Here is a 20,930-nt window from a genome sequence, read left to right as displayed (position 1 = left end):
AAGACAGATGGCAGCTTCCAAGGAACTAGGAATATACATTGGAAAACAACACGCTTGCTTTAAATTGTGTGATTGGGGAGGGGGAACCTTTTTGAGCTAAAAAACACACAGTAAAACTTTTAGATACATGTTTTTAAAACTTTTTTAAGTCTTGAAGGACACTTTGTTCAGACTTTGGGAAAGGTCCAATTGAATCAAATCTAAAAGATATTTATTAAGAGTCTGCTATGCACAAGGCAGTGTGCTAAGCCCTGGGGATATAAGAATGAAATGAAAAAGAGACCTTGCCCTCAAAGAGCTTACATTCTAGTGTAGGGGATGGGAAGGAACACCACAAAACACAGCACATAAAGTAGCACAAAAATAGATATACAGAATTTGAAGAAAAGGGAGAAAGTGTTACGAATTAAGGAAATCCAGAAAGACTTCCTCTAAGAGATGGCACATGAGCTGACCCTTGGAAAAAGAAACCTAGAAATTCTAAGAGGCATAGATTAGGAAGGAGTGCATTCTAGGCCTGGGTGACAAACTATGCAAATACATGGAGGCTGGAGATGATGTTCTTAGTCTGAGACAAAGCAAAAAGTTTAACTAGAAAGTAAACTTCATTAAGAGGGAATAGCAGACAGCAAGCCTGGTAAAGTGGGTTGGAGTTAGATTATGAAGAGCTTTCAAAATCATATTGAATGGTTTTTCTTTTTTAAAATTTTTTTTAAAAATATTTATTTATTTATTTTTAGTTTACAACATTCAGTTCCACAAGCTTTTGAATTCCAAATTTTCTCCCCTTCCCTCACCTTTCCCCTCCCCAAGACAGCATGCAATCTGATATAGGTTCTACATATACATATAGGTTCTATATGTACATTCATATTAAACATATTTTCACATTAGTCATGTTCCAAAGAAGAATGAACCACAAGAAAGAAGAAACAAAACAAAACAAAAAAGAGGGAGAGCAAATAATGTGCTTCCATCTGCTTTCAGACTTTGTAATTCATTCTCCGGATGTAGAGAGCATTTTCCATCATGGGCTTTTTGGAGTTATCTTAGATCCTTGCATTGCTGAGAGGAGCCAAGTCTATCAAAGTTAGTCACTGCACAATGTGGCTGTAACTATGTACAATGTTCTCCTGGTTCTGGTCACTTCACTCAGCATCAGTTCATATAAGTCTTTCAAGGTTTTTCTGGTCTGCCTGCTCATCATTTCTTATAGCACATTCATTTACCACAACTTGTTCAGCCATTCCCCAATTGATGGGCATCCCCTCAACTTCTAATTCTTTGCCACCACAAAAAGAGGTGCTATAAATATTTTTGTACACGTGGGTTATTTTCTCATTTGTATAATCTCTTTGGGATACTGAGGAGTTTTTCTTAAAAGCAATAGGGAGCTACTGAACATCTGGAAGCCGGGAAATAATATAGTCACATTTGTGTTACAGAACATTGACTTTGTGTGGAAGGGAAGGCTAGTTTGGAGAAAGGAGAGACTAGGTAGAAGAGCCAATTAGACTCAATGGGCTATTGAACCTAGGTTAGATGCAATGAGGACCTGAATGAGGGTGACACTTTGTTGAGTACTAGGAAGGGGATAAATGCAAGAAATCTTGTGGAGGTTAAAACAACAAGACTTAACTGATTGTCTATGGGGACATGGAGGTGAGGCATAGAGAAAAATGGAGGATCTCTACATGTCCATGAACCATGCAGACTGGAAGGATGATGATATCCTCTACAGGAAATGAGGAGGTTAGTGGATGTATGAATTTAGGAAGTGGGGAGGAAGGTGGAGTGATGCAGATAAGGAGCTCAGTTTTGAAAACTGTATATTGAGATGTCTATAGAGCATCCCACTGGGCAGGTTAAACAAGCAGGTGGTCCTTTCTACCAATAGCCCAGATTTGAATGCCAAGTCTTTGAATATGAGACAAAACATAGAAAGTGCTGTGCATACCTTACAAATAACTATTTAAATTTTAGTTAGTAATATTATTAACTCATTAATTCAATGCTCTTTTGGTTCTCTCCTGTCTGTCCTTATGTCCACCTCATCATCTATGTCAGTATCCTCTGTCTAAGAAAGGAACATATATGTTGAAGTTGCTCTTTATAATGCCTGATGTGGCATTAAATAATACAATTCTTTTCCTGAAGTAACTTGTTCCATGGTCTATATCATGCTTATCTTTTATATCAGGTGAGTACCTATCATGTTATTACAAAATATACTTTCCTTGTTATCATCTTCTATCAGGATCTTCATCTGTTGAAATCTACATGATTGCAAGCATCGTCTTACCCACTGAATTTCCCTAAAGTGCTTTGTCTGGATTAGCTCTCCTTTACCCCAATCACACCTTGCATTATATTTAAGTGTGTATATGTTGAATTTTATTTCCATCTCATCACTTCCAATAAACTATAATCTTAAGGTAAGACTTTTGATATTTTTTGTCTTTGAATCCCCATTGCTTAACACAGTTTACTGAATTGATGTTAATAAAGATTTGTCAAATTTTAAAAACTTACAGCCTACTATGGGTCTTACAGAAAGAAGCATGAAAATAATTATGATTCACATTACTTGGTATATCACAAAGCATTGTAGCACAAGCACTTTTATTCTTATTTTATATATGGGGGCAGCTAGGTGATACAGTGAATAGAGTGCTGGCCTTAGAGTCAGGAAGACTCATCTTCCTGAGTTCAAATCTGGCCTCACACACTGACTAGCTGTGTGATCCTGGGCAAGTCACTTAACATTTTTTGCCTCAGTTTATTCATCTGTAAAATGAGTTGGAGAAGGAAATGGCAAACCACTCTAGTATCTCTGCCAAGAAAACCCCAAATGGGGTCATGAGGAGTTGGACATCACTAAGAAATGATGAAAAAATTTAGAGACATTTCCACTCGTGTGGCCTATTTGTGCCTGACCTGTGATAAAGGCTTCCAAGCTAGTATTGGTCTAATTGGCCACAGTTGGACACAATGTACCTTGACTCTAACATAATGATATCATTTTGGTCCTCCTTGAGAACAAATGACAAGAACCAACTGAACCAACATATGAGGAAGATCAGACTCAGAGGGGTAAAGTGACTTGTCTATATTGATTCCATGAGTCAGAGCCAGGACTTCAAATTAGGTAGCAGAACTAGAAAAAGCTTATCCACAATGACCATTCCACTTTCTACATACAGTTGTAATTGGTTTCAAAGTCATGAAACAAGATGCCCCCATACCTGGGATATACCTTGGTAGCATCCCCCCAACACACACACACACACACACACATACACACACACACACACACACACACACACACACACACACAATTTCCAGCTTCTTTTTGTTAGTTATCTTCCCATTAGATTGTAAGCTTCTTGAGGGCAGGGGCTGTCTTTTTCTTATTCATATCCCCCCTAGCATTTATCATAATGCCTTGACACATAGTAGGTGCTTAATTAATGTTTATTGAATTACTCAATTACAAAAAATTTAGAAAGCTAAAAAGTTAAGCTAGATAATATATAATTATAATGATCAAACCTGGCATGAGAAGAAAAAGAAAATTTATTTCCCTCTCTTCTTTACTTGAGGAAATCTGCATTGACTATAGGGTTCAGATAATACATTAAGCTTGCTGAACTGCTCTTTCCCTCTTTTAAAATTTTTGTTCCAAGTTGTAGTAAATGAATGTAATAGACTACTGTTGTGCTATAAGAAATGATGAGCAGGCAGACATCAGAAAGACCTGGAAAGACTTATATGAACTGATGCGGGGTGATGTGAGCAGAACCAGGAGAACATTGTACATAGTAACAGCTGCATTGTGAGATGATTAACTTTGATGGACTTAGCTCTTCTTGGCAATGCAAGGATCTAAGACAACTACAAAAGACTCACGATGGAAAATGGTATCCACATCCAGAGAGAGAACTATGGAGTCTGAATGCAGATCAAAGCATACTATTTGCTTTCATACTATTTTGTTTCTTCTTTCATGTAGTTCCTCCCATTGGTTCTTATTCTTCTCCACAACATGACTAATGTGAAAATATGTTTAATATGAATGTACATGTAGAGCCTATATCTGATTGCATGCCATCTTGGGGGAGGTGGGGAGGGGAAGAAAATTTAGAACTCAAATTCTTTTGGAAATAAATGTTGTTCCAAGGTATGAATCTCTGGTTAGGGGAAGAAAAAGGGATGTATTTGGAAATAGACCTGATTTCCAAATAAAAGACATCAATAATTTTTAGAGTGGAGGATTTTCAACAAAAACAATTTGAGGGGAAAATGATGGCGTTCGCCTTGGAGACAGATCAGGCAGGGCTTCATGAAGAAAGAGGCACTTTAGATGGGTCAAAAAAAGAGAAAGATTTCAACAGGTAGAAATTTGGAATAATGAAGATAACCAGGAAAAATGTGTGGGTATCACAATGGCCACAAATCACATCATGTATACAAATTGATGCTTTTAGTATCTTTGAGAGTGCACTCAGCATGGTCATTCACAGCTCTGGGGAGCGAAGAGGGTCAGCCTCTGAATGTCTCCATGTTCCCACTTGTTCCGGGCACTTTCAAAGCTTTGGAGCCAATTTACTGGCAATATATTCATTGTCTTTCTGTTGAATGCCTTCTGTGAAATAGATTATCCTTAATCAATTTTGTTTGGACAGTCCTGTTTTTCCTACTTTTGTATTTTATTCCCAGATTGGATTCCCGCATCTTAGATGCTGAGACTCAGGTTCTTATTCGGCTGATTTATTATCTTACATAAACACCCTGTGCCCAATTTCAGTTACAACTTATACACCAGAGAAGGGGGGGGAACTCCTTTAACAGATAAATTGGATTTCTTTGTATCTTTCTTTTCTATCATCTCACATCCACAAACTTGCAGAAAGTTACTCATAATAATAAAAAAAAAACAATCAACTGCAGACCTGATCTTCCAGCATGGTATACTAGAAAAATGAATTTGTAGGACCTGGATTCAAATTCTTCTAAATGACTAAGAAACAATGTGACCATTCCTTGACCATTCTGAGCTTATCTGTAAAATGAGAATGGTGAACTATATTATCTTTAAGATATCTTCTGGCCCTAAATCACTTCCAGCTCCAATCCTTATTCTTTAGGTTTTTCTATGCACTCATTAGTAGCCTTCCCATAGTGGAGATACCTTCCCTCTGAGGCCCAGTATCCTACCTGATTAGTCTCAAGTCCAAGCCAGGGTCAAGATCATGAGGCATCCAGACCAAGTTCAGGTCACTCTGTACCTCCATTCCTTACCTTCTCCTTGGCAGCCTTGCCCTTTGCCCCACTCCCCCTAACCACCTAGTTGCCCTCCTCTGTCCCTGCTTCCTCCCTCACTTTCTGTGAGGTCCTCACCATGAGAATATAAGCTCCCTGAGAGTAAAGACTGTTTTTATGATTTATATTTATATCCCCAGAACTTAGTATAGTGCCTGATACATAGCAAGCACTTAATAAATGTTTTACCATGAATCTCTGAACTATTCCTAATATGGATTAGAGCTAGAATTTTCATCTTGCATGTTATTTGTGCTCAGGCTGTCTCCATTTTACATAGGGGTACTGAATAGATTCTGATAAAACCACCTTCCTCTTTGACTTGGCAAAAACATTGTATAACGTACCGATCCAAATTATTCTGAAATGATCACTAGACTTGGATACAGTTGATCTTGATTTAAACCAAAGTTTTGCCTTTTACTAGTTATGTGACCTTGGACAAGTCACAACCTCTTTACGTATCAGCTTTCTCATCTATAAAATGATGGCAGTAATACCTGCTGTATATACCTGGCAGTAATACCAGTATCCACCATACAGTGTTACTATGAGGTTAAAATAGGATGAAATAGGTGAAGTGTTTTGTAACAGTAATAGTAAAGTCCTTTTAAAATATGTTATTATTGTACTGAGAATATTACATCAATATTATAGTGGATACAGTGCCAGGCCTGGAATCAGGAAGACCTGAGCTCACATCCAGCCTCAGACAGTTAGTAGCTTCATGACCATGGGCAAGTCACTTAACCTTGTTGGCCTCAGTTTTCTCATCTATAAAATGAGCTGGAGAAGGAAATGGCGAATGACATGATAACATTGCCAAGAAAACCCTGAATGGGATCACAAAGAGTCAGACATAACTGAAAAACCATCATCAGTTAGGATAGCTCAGTCTCAGAGAAGACTAGATTAAAAGTTGAGTGGATTTACTCTCCCAGATTCTGGGAATTGTTTCTGGAGTTCTGGTCTGGAGCGGGCAGTTCCATGTGGGAAGAGAGTATTAGCAAACGAACTGATGACAAACTGTCAGGGCTGGGTGGATGAGACCATACACAAAAGCCCCATGGATGGAGAGGGGGCAACCATGGCAACGGCACTCATGGAATGTTGCTCTGGTTATCCCATTTTTTCATCATCACCATGTCAGAATAATGGCTCTATGACTTGCTAGCTCTGTGACTTAGTGGATGAGCAAGTTCATTGTTCATCTGGCACAATGGTCCATAATGTTTCTGAGCCCACACCCTCAGCAGGCACCAGAATGTGGAGGAATAAGTGATAATGAGATCTAAGGTTAGGCTGACTAGAATGGCTGATCTGAATGGTACCAGCTGAGCTGATTTCTGGTTTCTTGTCCCTAAAAGGGTGTGGCAACACCAAACATAGGTAACACCTTGGTTTGAGTCCTAACTCCACTAATATGCTATGTGACCTTAGTTACATCCTGTCCCACACCAAATGCATACCACAGGTTGCTAATGAGTTTGTCTAAAGATATTCTAGGCCAAAGTGCCATACTAAATGGGGAAAACAAGACGCAGCAATAACACCACCTTTAGGGCTGTATTCCAAAGAGATCATAAAAATGGAAGAAAGGACCCATATGTACAAAAATATTTATAGCAGCTCTTTTTGTATTGGCAAAGAACTGGAAGTTGAGGGGATGCCTATCAATTGGGGAATGGCTGAACAAGTTGTGGTATATGAATGTAACAGAATACCATTGTGCTATAAGAAATGGTGAGCAGGTAGACCTCAGAAAAATCTGGAAAGACTTATATGAACTGATGCTGAATGAACCAGGAGAACATTGTACACAGTAACAGCCACATTGTGCGATGACTGACTTTGATAGACTTAGCTCTTCTCAGCAATGCAAGGACCTAAAACAACTCCAAAAGACTCATGATGGAAAATGCCATCCACATCCAGAGAAAGAAGTATGGAGTTTGAATGCAGATCGAAGCACACTATTTGCTCTTTTTCGTTTAGTTTAGTTTTTTCTTTCTCATTGTTCCTCCCATTCATTCTAATTCTTCTATACAACATGACTAACACGAAAATATGTTTAATAAGAATGTATATGCAGCGCCTATATCAGATTGTGTACCATCTTGGGGAGGGGGGAGGGAAGGGAGGCAGAGAAAAATTAAAAGTTATGGAAGTGAATGTTGAAAACTAAAAATTAATTAATTAAAAAGAACATTTAGTTCAAAAAACAAATGGGGAAAGCAGGCACAGTCTATGTTCTGTTAAAGGTGGGTGCCTGGCACACAGCAAGTGCTTAATAAATGCTTGTTGACAGACTGTTATTGCCAGAAGATAACAAATTCACAAAAAGGGATAACTAGAAGGCATCTCAGAAATATTTTCATCCAACCCTTTTACGTGACAGATGAGAGAATTAATGAGAAAGAGGGCAACTGACTTGCCCGAAGTCATGGCAAATAAGTAACAGAGCCAGAATCAAAACCAAGTGGGAAGTAAAGTTAAGACATTCCAAATAGGCAAATCAAATCAAATCCAGAGTTTAGGTGGAATTCTATTCAGGATGGAAATGAAGAGCTTCAGATAAAGTTATCAAGAGTATTCCTAGAACAGGGACTAAAGTTCAAGGAAAGGCCATTTCTAAGGGAAGTGAATTAGAGTGGGATGATGATGACAATGAGAGCTACCATGTATATAGTACTTTAAAGTTTGCAAAACCTTTCATACATATCATTCGATCCTTACAATAGTGACCTCATAGCTTTGTGAATTAGATATCATCACTCCCGTTACACAGATGATAAAATTAAGGCTGACAGAGGTTGAATGACTTGTCCAAGGTCAAACAGTTACTATAATAGATGAAAGTGCAAGGATGAAAAACAACTAAAATGACAATGACCAACTCAGTGTTTTGTTGCATGTACTCTATATCCTTATTCTTCCTGTCTGATTCAAAGCATGTGAAAGGGGCAGATGGTTTTACCTGGAAAAGTCATTTCATCTGTTTGGACATCAATTTATTCACTTGCAAAATGAGGAATGATAACAACAATAATAACATCTAGCATTTATAAAGCACATTATCTCATCTGATCCTCACAACAACCCTGAGGGATAGTGCTAGTGTTACCTTGATTTTACTGATAAGGAAACTGAGGCAAAATAAAGTCAAGTGATTTGCCCAGGGTCATACAAGTAGTGAGTGATGAAGGCAGGATTTTAATTTAAATCTTCCTGAATTTATGACCAAACAAGAAATAGAGAACATTATGAAATGCAAAATGGATAATTTTGATTACATTAAATTAAAAAAAAAGGCTTTTCACAAACAAAAACAACGCAACCAAGATTAGAAGGGAAGCAGAAACCTGGGAAACTGATAAAGGCCTCATTTCTCAAATATATGGGGAAGCATACACATCATTACCCAATTGGTAAATGGTCAGAGGGTATGAACAGGCAGTTTTCAGATGAAGAAATTAAAGCTATCTACAGTTGTATTTAAAATGTTCTAAATCACTACTGAATAGAGAGATGCAAATTAAAACAACTCTGAGGTACCAACTCATACCTATCAGATTGGCCAATATGACAAAAAAAAAAAGGATAATGATAAATGTGGGAGAAGACGTGGGAAAGCTGGAACACTGAAGCACTGTTGGTGGAGTTGTGAACTGATCCAACCATTCTGGAGAGTAATTTGGAGCTATGTCTAAAGGGATATAAAACTGTGCATACCTTTTAATCAAGCAATACTACTATTGAGTGTGTATCTCAAAGAGATTATAAACAAGGGGAAAGGACCCACGTGTACTAAAATACTCAGAGCAGCTCTTTTTTGTGGTGACAAAGAACTGGAAATTGAGGGGATGCCCATCAGTTGGGGAATGGCTGAACAAGTCATAGTATATGAACGTAATGGAATACTATTGTTCTAAAAGAAATGATGAGCAGGCAGATTTCAGAAAAACCTAGAAAGAATTACACGAACTGATGCTGAGTGAGCTGAGCAGAACCAGGAGAACATTGTACACAGTAACAGCAACATGGTGTGATGATCAACTTTGATAGATTTAGCTCATCTCAGCTATGCAATGATCTAGGACAATTCCAAGGAACTCATGAAGGAAAATGCTATCCACATCCAGAGAAAGAACTATGAAGTCTGAATACAGATTGAAGCATACTATTTTCTCCCTTTTTTTCTTTCTTGTGGTTTTTCCATTTTGTTCTATTCTTTCACAATGTGACTAATGTGGAAACATGTTAAATTTGATTGTACATATATAGCCTATATCAGACTGCATTCTGTCTTAAGGAGGGTGGTGGTGGGGAGCGAGAAAAAAAATTGGAACTCAAAATGTAAATGTTGAATGTTGAAAGTGAATGTTGGAAACTATCTTTGCATGTAATTGGAAAAAAAATAAAATGCTATTAAACGAGGAAAAAAAGAATTCAAGTCTTCCTGACTCCAAGCCCAATACTCCATCCACTGTGGCACAAATCCTAACTATCTCACAGCAATGTAATGAGAATGAAATGAGATAGAGGAATAACTCTTTGTAACTATAAAGAACAATGAGAATATAAGAGGGTTTTTAGAAAAAAAATAACATACAGAATATTAACAAAACACGTCAGAATTGTCTCACAATACTTAAAATCCTCTGATGATGAGTTAATTAGTTAATTAATTCTTCATTCAATTATTGTTGGCTGTTGTTGTAGTAGTAGCTGCTACTGCTATAACTCATCTTCATTTTCAGGCAAAGAGAAGGCCAGCAAAGTAAAGCTAAATAACTTGCTCCAAGTGAAACAGCAGGCACGGGACAGATGTCCTGCCTTTATTCAGTTATGCTTCAGTGACACAAATAACAATATTGCCAAAGAGAACAGAGGTTTGGTAACTAAATAACACTTTGCAACTCAGCAAAATCCTAGTCCCCGGATCACTGCTATCAAGGGAAACATGTTATCATTTGATTTCCCAGGGAAACTGCATTGCTAAATGGACAAAGACAATTCCCCATAACATTCTTCAAGCAATTTGCCAGGCAAAGAGTGCAAGTAATATAAAATTTTGCTAAATTGCCTGTGTCACTAAAGTCTAGACTTTTCAGAGGTTTCTCTGGAATGAAAATAAGGTAACATGCAAAATTCACACACAGACTCTATTATATTATTTTATTCCATCAATTATTATTATTCAAATTTTATTTATTATTCATATTATTATTATATTGTATTATTGTTCATGTCTGACTCTCGTGACCCCTTTGGGGTTTTCTTGGTAGAGATACTGGAGTTGTTTGCTATTTCCTTCTTTGACTCATTTTATAGATAAGGAAACCGAGGCAAATGGGGTTAAGTGATTTTCCCAGGGTCACACAGCTAGTAAGTGTCTGAGGCCAGATTTGAATTCTGGAAGATAAACCTTCCTAACTCCGGTGCTGGCACTCTATCCACTGCTAGATGACAAAGACCTGTGATTTTTGTCCATGTGGATATGCCATTCACCAATACAGATTGCAGGCTCCTTTGGGAGTTAGTAAGTGGCTTTAGAGAATTGTTGCTGCTGAATAATGCATTCCTTAGGGACATCCTGGTGATGAGTCTGTCCAAATTAAGACAATCCAATCCTTGGATGAAAGAGCATTTATAGTCGCCAAGCTGCGAGTGCCTAACTCATGAAATTGCTATATATTTATTTTGTATATACTTAAGTATAGAGAGGCACAATTGCCTTTCTATAAAGCACAAGGAGCTGTCCTTGGTACCAGGAAGATAGGTTCACTGACTGACACTAGCTATATGATGCTGAACAGGTCACTCAACCTCTCAATGTTCTAGGTAATTCTACTGCATAAGATCATAAATTGTTGTAGCAATAAAATTAATTCCATCACTTAGGTGATCCCTATGCCAATGAAAACACAAGTCCAGTCCCTCTCTCTTTACTTATGCATACACACAAATATTAGAGAGGTAGCATGGTGGAATAAGGAAGACCTGGGTTCAGGTCCTACATCTGACTCTAACCTGGGAAAGTCATTTAACTTCTTAGTGTGCCAGGGCACCTGTTTAAGACTATAAATTGTAGAGCAGGTGAAGATCTGCATTGATGGATGGATTTTTCCTACTGATAGTTCCCTATACATGAAAATCATACATTTGTTTCCCCTCCCCCAAAAACCAAACAACGAAAAACCCAAAAGTACACATTACAAGTACACGCTTTTCTCCTGACAGAGGTTATATCCTCTAAGGTAAGGAATATTCAATTTTTGCTACTTTATCCCTAACACCTACTACACTAACTGGCACTTAGTAGGTGCTCAATAAATGCCTATCTACTGACAGGTTGAAAATTTAAGCTATTGTTGTTTTTGTTCTTGCTGTTATTAGTCCCCCAGAGGGAGATTCATCTATTTCACTGATGGTGCCACTTCTCAAAGCACTTTTGGATATATCTTTGCAGGGCACCTAGATGGTGGAGTAGATGGAGCACTGGGCCTAGAATCAGGAAGACCTGAGTTCAAATCTGATCCCAGAGACTCAATAGCTATGTGATCTTGGATAAATCACTTAACTTTAGTTTGCTTCAGTTTCCTCAACTGTAAAATGTGGATAGTACCAGCTCTTCTCAGGGTTGTTATGAGGATCAAATGAGATAATATTAATAAAAATGCTTAGCACAGTGCCTAGGCATTATATTAAAAAATTATTCTACACTTAAATACAAAGTGAGAAAAGAAAAAAAATAAACGTTTCCATGTACACAACAGATAAGAGAGGATTCGATATAAAACAATAAATTTTCATTTCAAGAAAACCTATATAATAAATACCATACTTTTTTTTCAAAGCCTCCTGGCTTTTCTTTGCTTCTTTGTTGGTTTTCTCTTGTTCTCTGTGTACTTTTTACTTTATTTTCTCCCCACCCTCCACCCTAAAGAAGGCTATAATTAAGCATGGACATAGATAGATAGATAGATGGGTAGATATAGAGAGATATACATACACATATAAGTCAATATCTATAAACATACACATATATACACATATATGTAAGACCATATTATGCTTATTTCCTCCTATCATCTGTTTCTCTGAAGGTGGATAGCATCTTCCTTCGTAAGTCCATATTTTTCTAAACCAACCAGCTCATTACTTCCTGCATCACATCAGTACTCCTTTCTGGATTCAAACATCACCTTCCTACATAGGATCTTTGAGGATAATTTAGGTATTTATAATAGTCAGAATGACGTGGTTGCTCAGAGTTGTTCTCAAAACAATACTGTTGTTACTGTATACAATGTTGTCTTGGTTCTGCAAATTTTGCACTTCATTATTTTGTGAAGGTCCCTAATGCTTTTCTAGAATCATTGGGCTCATCATTTCTTATAGTAGAGAAACAAACACTCTATTCCAAACATATAGCACAATTTGTTTAGCCATTCCCCAATTGATGGGCACCCCCTCCTCCAATTTCCAGTTCTTTGCTACCATAAAGAGAGCTGCTATAAATATTTTAGTACATGTAGGTTCTTTTCCATTTTCCCTAATCAACTTGGGAAACAGATCTAATAATAGCATTGCTCAGTCAGAAGCTATAGGCAGTTTAATAACTCTGGGTATAATTCGAAATCTCTCTCCAAAATGGTTGGATCAGCTCACAGATCCACCAACAATGAATTAAGGTCCCAATTTTCCCCCATCCCTTCCAACATCCCCTCTTCTATCATTTTAGTCAATCTGATAGGGGTAAAATGATATCTCAAGGTTGTTTTAATTTACATTTCTCTAATCCAGGCCTATACAACATATGGCCCATGGGCTACATGCGGCATGCCAAAGCAGCCCATGGGCAATATGTTGCGTACGCCTGTTTTACATCCTCTACATTTTTCACAGGCTGCCCAAAGTCTTTTCATGGGCCCTCCACAATCCTTTCATGAGCTGGGCCATAAGCGGGCCAGATGTTATGCAGGCCTGCTCTGATCAATAATAATTTAGAGCATTTTTTCATATGACTATAAATTGTTTTGATTTCTTCATCAGAAAACTGCCTGTTCATATCCTTCAACCATTTATCAACTGGGGAATGACTCTATATATTTGAGATATGAGACCTTCATCTGAGGAACTGTATATGTAGATATATATTTTCCTCAGTTTTCTGCTTTCCTTCTGATCTTGGCTACATTTGTTTTATTTGTACAGAATCTTTTTAATGTAATCAAAATGCCCCATTTTACATCTCACAATACTCTCTATATCTTGCTAGTTCATAAATCGTTCACATATCTGTAAGTCTAGTAGGTAATGTGTTCCATGTTTTTCAAATATTCTTGTAATATCTCCCTTTATATCTAGGTCATTTATCCATTTTGACCTTATCTTGGTAAATGGTCTAAGATATTAGTCTATGCCTAATTTCTGCCAGCTTTTCATATTTCCCAACAGTTTTTTTTTTTTACCAAATAATGAATTCTTATTCCAAAAACTTAAATTTTTATACCTGTCAAACACTGGATAACTATGTTTGTTGGCTGCTGTAGATCGTATATCTACTCTGTTCCACTAATCTACCTTTCTTTAGCCAATTATTACTGCCTTATCACAAGGCATAAACATAAACATAGTTTAAGATCCAGTACTGCTTATCTTAAACATAGTTTAACTTTTCTTAAACATAGTTTAAGATCTGGTACTGCTAAACCTCCTTCCTTTATATTTTTTCCCATTGGTTTTTTTTTTATATTCTTGACCATTTGTTTTTCCAAATGAATTTTGTTATTAATTTTTCTAGCTCCATAAAGGAGCCACAGTATGAGAGCCACAAAAGAAAGCTAGTTTTAATATTTTCCAGTCATTTCTTCCCCAGCTTGACCACTCATCTCATGTACTCATGTACACATTAGACTTAGGTATGAGTTTTTCATATTTCCAAGAACCCAATCCATCTTCAGAAGAAGACTCTTTCCTATGGCTATATTCATTCCCAAATGATAATTTGCAGAAATATTTTGGTGGTATCATTGTAATAAGCATGCTATCTTTCAAAGGGACAAAGTCAGAGTAAGACCCTGAAGTCTCATAGAAAGAGCAATGAATCTCTTAGGCCAAACTCCTGTGCTGATCTCTCTGACTTCTCCATCAGAAGCAGGGTTTGGTGGTAGATTCAGGTACTAGAATCCTGGAAAACTATTGTTGTGTTCTTTGCCAGGGACCCCCTCCCCTCTTAGCTTCTTTCAGCTTCCTGTCAAATTTCGAGTTTAACCCTCAATTTGATTCCATTTTTTCTTGTTGGAATTTTGGACATAGACACTTGTCCCTGGTGTGATTTCTCCATAGATGTGTGGGACATCAAGGGGAAGATGGTGAAGACCTCAACTGTGTTCTGCAATTTTTGGTATCAGAATAGCTTGAATTCTAGGGGCCAAAGATGTCATGACAAGTGCTGGTTCCAACATTAGCTTTGTCCAACTGATGTGGGACAGATTGTCTTCTTCTGTACCTGTACTAACTGCTGGGTCTAGGAAAACTTTTAACCCACTTTTCATCTCTCCCATGCTGTCCACAACTCCTCCTGATTGAAAGACAGTTCACATCAATCATATGATTTCTACATTATCCTTTGGGTGATCTTCAACTTTGATTATAGTATTCCATAATTCACAACTATGTAATGCCACTGAAGACTATTGGAATTAAAAAAAAGATGACTTAGTTTTGACAGACATTGACTGGGAAAGTCTGGGAGATATGAGGTATTAACCAAAATCTTATACCATATACCAAGTTAAGCTCCAAATGAGTAAGCTCCAAACAAAATAGAGGATCAAGGGAGAAATTATTAATCAGATCTATGTATAGAGGAAGAATTCATGACAAAACAAGGCATAGGGGGGATCACATAAGGTAAAATGAACAATTTTAATACATAAAGTTGAAAAGATTTTGCACAAACAAAACTAATACAGCTAAAATTAGAAGAGAAATAGTTTGATGGGGAAAATGTTTGCAGCAAGTTTTTTTTTTCTGATAAAGGTCTCACTTCTAAGATATGTAGGCAACTGTTCCAAATTTATAAAAGCCAATTTCTGATTGATAAAGGGCTTGGCTTAACAGTGTGTTGTAGTAGAAAAACCTCTTGATGTGGAGTCAAGAGCACTGGATTGGTATCTTGGTTCTAACATTTATTAGCTATATGCTGTGCAGCTTCAGGCTGTCTGAATGTGTCACTGAACCATGGGGAGCCTGATTCCTGAGATTTAAAATGGGAAATATAATATGCTATATGCCCTATAGGGTTACTGTGAGGAAAAAGTGTTAGGGTCATTGGAATTTTTATTGGGAAGTAGTGGCCAGGACAAATAATCTATAGTTCAGGTTTGTGTCTAACTCACTGACCTCCAAAGTCCTTCTTACTTTAAGAGTCAATGATTCTAACATAAATAAAGAGTAGAAAAAAACACCGATAGAAGAAAGGATGCCCTATGACCAGAGATTAAAGGGATGTAGGGGATATATCTAAATAGCTTAGATGTAATAGGTTCCTCTAAATGGTTTGATCTGGGTTCAAATCCCACTTCTGACACCCATGCACCTCTGGGCGAGTAATTTAACTTGCCTAAGTCTCCATTTCCTCACGTACAATCATGCGAGAGTTGAACTATGTGACCTCTGAGGTACCTTTCACTTCTATAGCTATGCTCCTATGATTTGTGAAAGTTCCTTGCAAGTAAATCATTTTAGAAGTATTCTATACAAGGGACCCTATTCACTTTGTGGGCTTTTAAAATGCACAGTCAATTAGATACCTAAATCTCTTCCTGAGATTTTTTTTCTCAGAGGAAAACCAGAGCTTTAGAGCAAACGGCACACATGTTAATGGCCATCTAAATAGAAATACCTCTAAGAAATGCCTTGAAACTTTTGTTGAAAACTAGAGAAAATACATCACACTTGCAGAACGCAGAGTCTTTTTTTTGGCCCTAGGGTGTTCATGGCTACCACTTTCCGAGCAATTTAGAATTTGCTCTCCAAATCCACTTTGGTATGAATTTGATGATCTAGCTATTATAAACAGGCACTCCCAGGGCAGGGAAAATCACATATGACAGATCTAGTGTCCTTTCTACCTCAACATAGAAGATTTTCCTCCTCTCTTCCACAAAACAACTAGAAACAGGAAAGAAAGTTTGTCTTATTGCCGTGACCTCTTCTGCTCATCCCCAAATTAACCACGGTTGGCTTACCTGTGGATTATATGATATCTCTGCAGGTAGTCGAGAGAAAGGGCCAGCTCACAGATATAGAGTTTCACAGTCCCCTCATTGAAGTGCACATTTTGTTGTAGGTGGTAACGGAGATCCCCTCCCAGAAGCAAATCCACCACCATGAACATGTCTTCTTCATCTTGAAAGGAATACCTGGAACCAAAGAATACTAAAATGTTAGAGTTGGGGAGGACTTTCAACATCTTCTAGTCCAACCCAACTGAAACCCAGGGCAGGGAGAACAACACAGAGGGAGGGGGGAAGGAGAAGAGGACAAAGGAAAGGAAGGAGAAATAAGTATTTGTTAAGCACCTACTATGTGTCAGACACTGCACTAAGTGCTTTACAAGTATTTCATTTGATCTGCACAACAACCCTGCCTGGTAGGTACTATTATTATCCCCATTTTACAGTTGAAGAAACTGAGGCAGGTTAAGTGACTTGCCCAGGGTCACGCAGCTAGCAAGTATCTAAGGTCAGATGCGAACTCAGATCTTCCTGATTCTAGGCCCAGAGCTTTATCCACTGTGCCACCTAGCTAACTCTAGCAGATATTTTTCTGTTCAGCCAAGAGGGAGAAGATGCTTTCTCTTCTTCAGTGGCTGTCTGCCAGTCACCCCATCTACTAAATGTGAAACCAAGAACTCAATTAAATTCAAATTAATTAACAGACATTAAGTACTAATTATATGCAGGTAACTACACTGTACATTGGGGATAAAACGATTAAAAAAATACATAGCATCTGCCCTCGAGTAGCTTAAAGCCTACTAGGAATGTGACATGGCAGAATTAACGCTGGTTTGACTCTGGACGTGCCACTTACTCATTGAATAACCCTGGGCAAATATTTTCAATTGCTTCAGTTTCATGTTCTGTAAAACGGAGATGATCATACCTGTGGGATGCATCCTGCAGGGAAGCTGTGAGGGTTACAAAAGAAATTATAGAAAACTTGTTAAGCCTGAAAGCATTTCTATGTGTGGCTGCTATTAGTATTATTAGCAGGGTTTGGGAGGCATGCAAATGAGCACAATGTAAAGTCCTGTTTGATAAGTATGAACAAAAGGCTCCAAACAGAGTGTTGAAAGAAAATTTAGGGAGGTGGAAGAAGCAGCATGGTAAACTGAAAAGAGTTTTGGATTTGGATTTAGACACCCTTAGTTCCAATCCTGGTTTTGCCAATTATTACTTATATGAACTTAGACCAGTCAGTTTCCCTGTCTATAAGAGTAAGAAGAGAGGATCAGAGGAACACTAAGGTCTCTTCTAGATTTGAGTCCATAATCCTATTGAGGCATCAGGGAAGTCTCTTTTCTTTTTTCTTTTTTTTGTGGGGGGAGAGGAGCTGAGGAAGGCAAGGCAATTGGGGTTAAGTGAATTGCCCAAGGTCACACAGCTAGTAAATGTCAAATATCTGAGGCCAAATTTGAACTCAGGTCCTCCTGACTCTAGGGCCAGTGCTCTATTCATTGTGCCACCTGACTGCCCCTCTTGTCTTTAATAGTATTTTATAGTTTTCTCAATTACATGTAAAATTTTTAATGTTCACTTATAAAAATTTTGAGTTCCAAATTCTCTCTCTTCCTCCCATCTCCTCCCTGAAATGGTAGGCATTTTGACATGGGGTATACATGTGTAATGATGCAAAATATATTTCCATATTAGTCATGTTGTAAAAGAAGACAGAAACAACAACACAACCACAAAACCCCACAAAAATAAAGAAAATGAAAAATAGTATGCTTTGATCTGTATTCACTCCCTCAGTTCTTTCTCTGGAGATGGACAGCATTTTTTCATCATGAGTCAAGGAAGTCTTTATGGAGGGCCTAGAACCAGGAGAGACTCTTGAAAGAAAGTTTTGACAAGTGAAGAAAGGAGTGAGATGGTTTGAGCAAATGCAAAGAGGCAGGTAGAATAAGACAAGGGGAAAGCAATCGATCCAATTTGGTTGGAATATAGAATGTGCAAAAGGGATTTGACAGAAATATGAATGTGAAATTGAAATGTCTGTATTTTATCCTAATGGCGATGAAGAGCAACTAAAAGTTTTTGAGTGATAGAGGAATGCTTCCTGGCCTGCATATTATGAAGATTGTTCTGATGTATGGGCAAAAGATGGATTGGAACAGGAGAGATCAGAGATGGAGATAGTGATCAGAATGTGGTTACAATAGTCTAGGAGAGTACAATGACAGCCTGATCTACGACGGAAGAATTATGACTGGAGAGAGAGACGTACATCAGATTGCTGGGATGGAGGTAGATCTGACAGCACTTGGAAACAAATTGGATTTAGGGGCTGAAGTAGCAAGGAAATCAAAGAAAACTTTGAAATTTTGAATTGGAATGACTAAGAGAATGATGAGTTTTCATTAGAAAGAGAGAGGCTTAAAAGAGGGGTAGGTTTGGAAAGTTGGTGATTTCAGTTTTTGACAGTGTTAAATTTAAGGTACCAGGTAAAGATCTCTAATAGATAGTGAGGGGTGCTTTGCCTCTGTACGTGGTGTTTATATAGCCTCATTTTATAGATGAAGGCACTGATCCTGAAAGAGGTTAACTGATTTACCCAGTGTCACACAGCTTATAAGTGTCTGAGGCAGGGTCTGAACTCAGATCTTCCTGACTTCAACTCTGACACTCAGCCACTGTATTGGGAGAATGAAGCATAGAATGAAGTCTCTGAAGGATATTTACATTTATGGGGTAAGAGGATTAAAATGAACAAACGAGGGAAATCGAGAAAAAAGCAGCTGGACGGATAGGAGTACCTGGAGAAGAGCGTCATGGAAATGCAGAGAACATATACAGGATGAAGTGGTAATCAACAGAGTTAAATGATGCAGGAAAGTCAAGAAAAGCATGAAGAACAAGCAAATGTCAGTGGGTTTTACAATTAGGCAGCTATTTGTGGAAATGTGCTCTCCTGGCTGCCTTTCTCATTGCCTCAGCAAGAGGAGCAACAGTTGACTGTGCCAGGAGCAGCACTTTATACCTAGGTCTTGATTAGTGTGAATAATGAATCCCATGAAGTAGTCAGGTGTATTTGAACATACATTATTCAAAGCTGCAATTATGCAAAATGTGTAATTGGTCCCAGCCTAATGCACGTATGCTGGGTAAACAAATACGATGACCATTCCATGGAATTCATTATTTGCACTAATCGAGATCTAACTGTAATTGCCCCATTCCACCTTGATATCAGAGCCCAGTGTTGACATTTCTAGGGAGATATGGGTCTCCTTCTGGGTTGCTGGCTGGACTCCTGTACAACAGAGAGTATCCACAAGAACTATAAACATAGGAACAAGGCAATGAATTGAATTTCTTAGCCCCAGAAGACGATGCTGGGGTAGAGAATGAACTATCCTCACAGCTCTCCAGAAATGAGCATCTCCAAGACACCCTGTCACAGAAGGAGGAAAAACTTGCCAGATTACATGAAGGAAACAATAGCCTGAGGTGATATCTGAAGCTGACTTTGGGAAAATGTCTTGAAAAGAGAGTCAATTAATTGCTGATGCAAAATAGACCCACCTAAGTCTAAAGATGTATCAAAAGTGGGAAGAGAAAATGAGAGGAGAGAAGGTACTATACTATGCAGCACCACACACAACCCACCCCCCCATCCCAAGAATGTCAGGAAGAATGAGTTGCCTGTTAGAGGCAACCAGATTTGCCTATGAACTCATAGGTCTGGAAAATCCTTGGGTTAAAAGACTTTTACACCATCAATGATGCTATGCTCATGAAGTCAAGTGTCCCTATTCTTCCAGACTGAGAAGGGTGTGCTCCCAGTTTCCTGATGAAGAAACCAATTTTGAATACTCCAAAGGCCTACCTGTTTCTTATGATAGTGGCCAGGTAACATTCTTGTATCACCCAGCTAGCCACTAGGAAGAGGACTGTCCTTTCTCTATAATATATATATAGTCTTCCAGGTGTTCTTTTTTTAATAAACCAGGTCTCACCTTCGTCCTATATGTTTATCCCCTTTTACTTCACCTGGATATATCTTCAATGTCTCACCCGACAAAAAAGATGTAGCCTTTTCCAAGTCCCTGAGCCCCCACTGTCATATGAAAACCCAACCCTTCCAAAAGGAACAAGCCTTTGATATGAAGGAGATGAAAAGTTTGCTTGGATTCCTAAGCAATTTTAGGAAATCCATCTTCAGTTGGTCCCTCTGCCCAGTGAGTCTGATATGCTCTAGTCAAAACTTTCAGATCCCAAAGTTTAGAGACATTTTTTTTCCTATCTAACCTCTAGAGAGTTATAGCTTGCTGCAGTATCAAAATGAAATTTCTCTAGGACTTATAT

At 38.0% G+C, this 20,930-nt stretch overlaps 1 protein-coding gene across 1 annotated transcript in view; it reads right to left on the bottom strand.

Moving 5' to 3' along the window:
• STK32B (serine/threonine kinase 32B) overlaps positions 1–20,930 on the bottom strand; it is a 311,999-nt gene that overhangs the window by 120,973 nt on the left and 170,096 nt on the right. Inside the window, exon 3 of the mRNA XM_036763960.1 lies at positions 16,584–16,757. Within this exon, the coding sequence (XP_036619855.1) occupies positions 16,584–16,757 (174 nt within the window). The remainder of the gene's footprint in view (positions 1–16,583; positions 16,758–20,930) is intronic.

The sequence above is a fragment of the Trichosurus vulpecula genome, chromosome 6 (assembly GCF_011100635.1).
Source record: "Trichosurus vulpecula isolate mTriVul1 chromosome 6, mTriVul1.pri, whole genome shotgun sequence".
Classification (NCBI taxonomy): Eukaryota; Metazoa; Chordata; class Mammalia; order Diprotodontia; family Phalangeridae; genus Trichosurus; species Trichosurus vulpecula.
The sequence above is the reverse complement of the archived record's forward strand: the minus strand, read 5'-3'. Positions and strand labels throughout refer to the sequence as shown.